This window comes from Branchiostoma floridae, chromosome 5, assembly GCF_000003815.2.
Source record: "Branchiostoma floridae strain S238N-H82 chromosome 5, Bfl_VNyyK, whole genome shotgun sequence".
NCBI classification, from domain to species: domain Eukaryota; kingdom Metazoa; phylum Chordata; class Leptocardii; order Amphioxiformes; family Branchiostomatidae; genus Branchiostoma; species Branchiostoma floridae.
This window is the reverse complement of record NC_049983.1, coordinates 27,288,306-27,290,855: the sequence shown is the minus strand read 5'-3', so window position 1 is coordinate 27,290,855 and position 2,550 is coordinate 27,288,306. Positions and strand designations below refer to the sequence as shown.

General features: G+C 44.6%; 1 protein-coding gene across 1 annotated transcript in view; it reads left to right on the top strand.

Moving 5' to 3' along the window:
• Positions 1–1,825: 1,825 nt before the first annotated feature.
• LOC118416399 (coiled-coil domain-containing protein 77-like) overlaps positions 1,826–2,550 on the top strand; it is a 28,312-nt gene continuing 27,587 nt past the window's right edge. The window contains exon 1 of the mRNA XM_035821496.1: positions 1,826–1,971. Coding sequence (XP_035677389.1) covers positions 1,943–1,971 — 29 coding nt within the window. The 5' untranslated portion in view covers positions 1,826–1,942. The remainder of the gene's footprint in view (positions 1,972–2,550) is intronic.

Below are 2,550 nucleotides of genomic sequence, written 5' to 3'. Positions count from 1 at the left end.
AACTACTACCCGTATTTGCACCTAGCTTATAGCAGCCCGCCCGACATCCGCCGTTCTCCGGGGAGGGACCAGTCACAGCCCTGGACTGCAGAGTTTATGTCACACCAACCAAGGAGGTTAAAATTAACCTCCTTGGTCACACAGACTAGATGGCACCCATGGCAAGGCTAATCTTTTGTTCCAACTACTAGTATGTTCAGTGCGCAGAATCCAGTTTTCGCCGCGCCCGTTCTCCGTGGAGACGTTCCCGGGTTACATCCCCGGGTAGTGGCCGTGATTGCTTTCGTGTCCTCACTCCACATCTGTCATGCACAAAACGGAGGTAAAAAAAAGAAGTCGCGGTCACTACTACTGCACTAGTCTCCCCGACCGAAACCTCCTGCTTGGAAAATTGCAAAGGCAGCTGTCGGACATGACACCTAGTACCTGATGAGGTGTTCCGTGAAAACCCGCACCTGGTAGAGACAAAGGTAATGGTTTAATGGGCGGACTACCAGCTGGCCCCCCGTGCGGACTGATCTCCTGTGTCAGGGGCTTACGTGTGGATGTGCACGTATGCACGGCACAACCGGATCTCCGAGCAGATACACGGTTGTTCACAACGTTATGTGAAGTGCGTTTGAGATAGAAATCAATGATGAATCTCCAGGTGGACCTGTTTTGTGGGTGATTTCTGTAGAGTTTGTGTTTTAGTTCAGAGAGACGTAGGAACAGCAGACAAACATAACAAGCCCGGTCGTGTCGATACATCTACTTGGAGATGACGTCATTCCCGGACAGGTGTGATGGTTTTAGACATTGACACAAAGCCACTGCACAGCTTTCACCGCGCGCATGAAACGTTACGAAATGTTACTTTCCCTCCCGAGAAACGGTTTAAAATCAAAAGAAATTTGCTCCTTTTTTTGATAAATTTGTTACAAATGTTCTATTCTACTTCTTTCCTCTCTTATACCTTACAGCGTGTATGCCCTCTACTCTCTTTCATACCAAGGGCGTTATATCACACATAACGTCCTTGTTCATACACAGTGCCCTGTCCCTTTTTACCACACCCAAGCAAACAATGCACAGTAGCAAGGACAAAGGGATGGCGAAAGTGGGCCGTCTGAACAATAGTGGTGTGGAACAATGTTGCTAAGGTTACACCAGAAGACGGTACAAATGTAAGAAGACTTTCCCGTGTCCATTGCTTTTGCCTTATATTTTTTTTTTAGTGGTATAATCAAGGACGTTATATAACGACCTTGTTATAATGAATGAAGACCTTTATTGCACATTTTTGCCCCACTGGGCGAAGTACAGGTCACACGGTAACAATCAAAATGTAACAATGGGGACAATCCTACACATCCATATATGCAGATGTGCTTCTAATCTAATCTATTCTAGTATCTCGCTTCTAGAATTTATAATAGAGAACGGCCCTCACATGCTGAACATGAACTTCCAAGCTGCTAACCTTTATTGTTTCGCCAGAGGGAGCCAGTTCAATGAAAGAAGCATGATAACTTGGCATGATGATGCCATCTGAAAATGTTGACTCTAAACAAGGACGTTACGTCCTTGCTCTAAAGAGATTTTATCCTGGTGCTAAATGTATCTTGCATTAACCTTTCGAAAGAAATGCCAAATTCAATCCCTTCTAATAAACCAACAAACCCTACGACTGTTTGGAGAAGAGTCAGAGATTGACATTAATAGACAACAGTTTTCAATCACTCGGTCGATTGCTGAAGAGACAGTCTTTTTATTTATCACAGAAACTTTCCAAAGAGGGCACTGTGGAAGCCAGAAAACGTTACGATTTACTACCCTAGCATCTGCTTGGACCCTAGTCCTCAGTGTGAGAAAATCCAGGTTATTGACCTCTCCCCCCCCGCCAGCAGAATGGGACCGCCCAAACATATCCCAGCATTCCCGCCGAACCGCCAGATTCAAAATGGCGTCTCCTCGTCCAGGTTCGCGCAGGTGAGCGTTACTCAGGTTTTCTGTCATTACTGGGGGCAAACGGGGATGGTTTAGACTATATTATAGGTGTTGTACAGGAGGAAGAGGTTTTACATATTCCAGGCAGTGTTTTGTGTGCTCACATAGCCTTCAAAAGACGTTAATTCATCTTGTACTTCTGGCTCAGAGCTCCGGATTTGTTTTCCAAACACCAAGTTGTTCTTTTTACTAATTTTAGGTTTGGTTTAGAATTTATGAAAACCGTTCAACACACACATATATCTATCATGGGCATTATGGACGTAAGAAGTAGATAGATATGTCACAGGGGAGATTGGAATCCAGGAGGATTCGGAATCCTCCTAGGGGAGATTGGAATTCCAATCTCCCCTAGGGGAGATTAGAATTCTTCTGTCATTCTACTGCAATTTGAATCTCCCCTAGGAGAATCCAGAATTCTCCTAGCTAAGGAGAGATTGGCATTCTACCAGGACCATCTTTGATGAACTTGTTTGGGAATGTAGACTACACCATTTCACCACTTTTAATCAATTCCACCTTGGGGATTATAAAGCCTACATTCATCAGGAAAAGCTATTC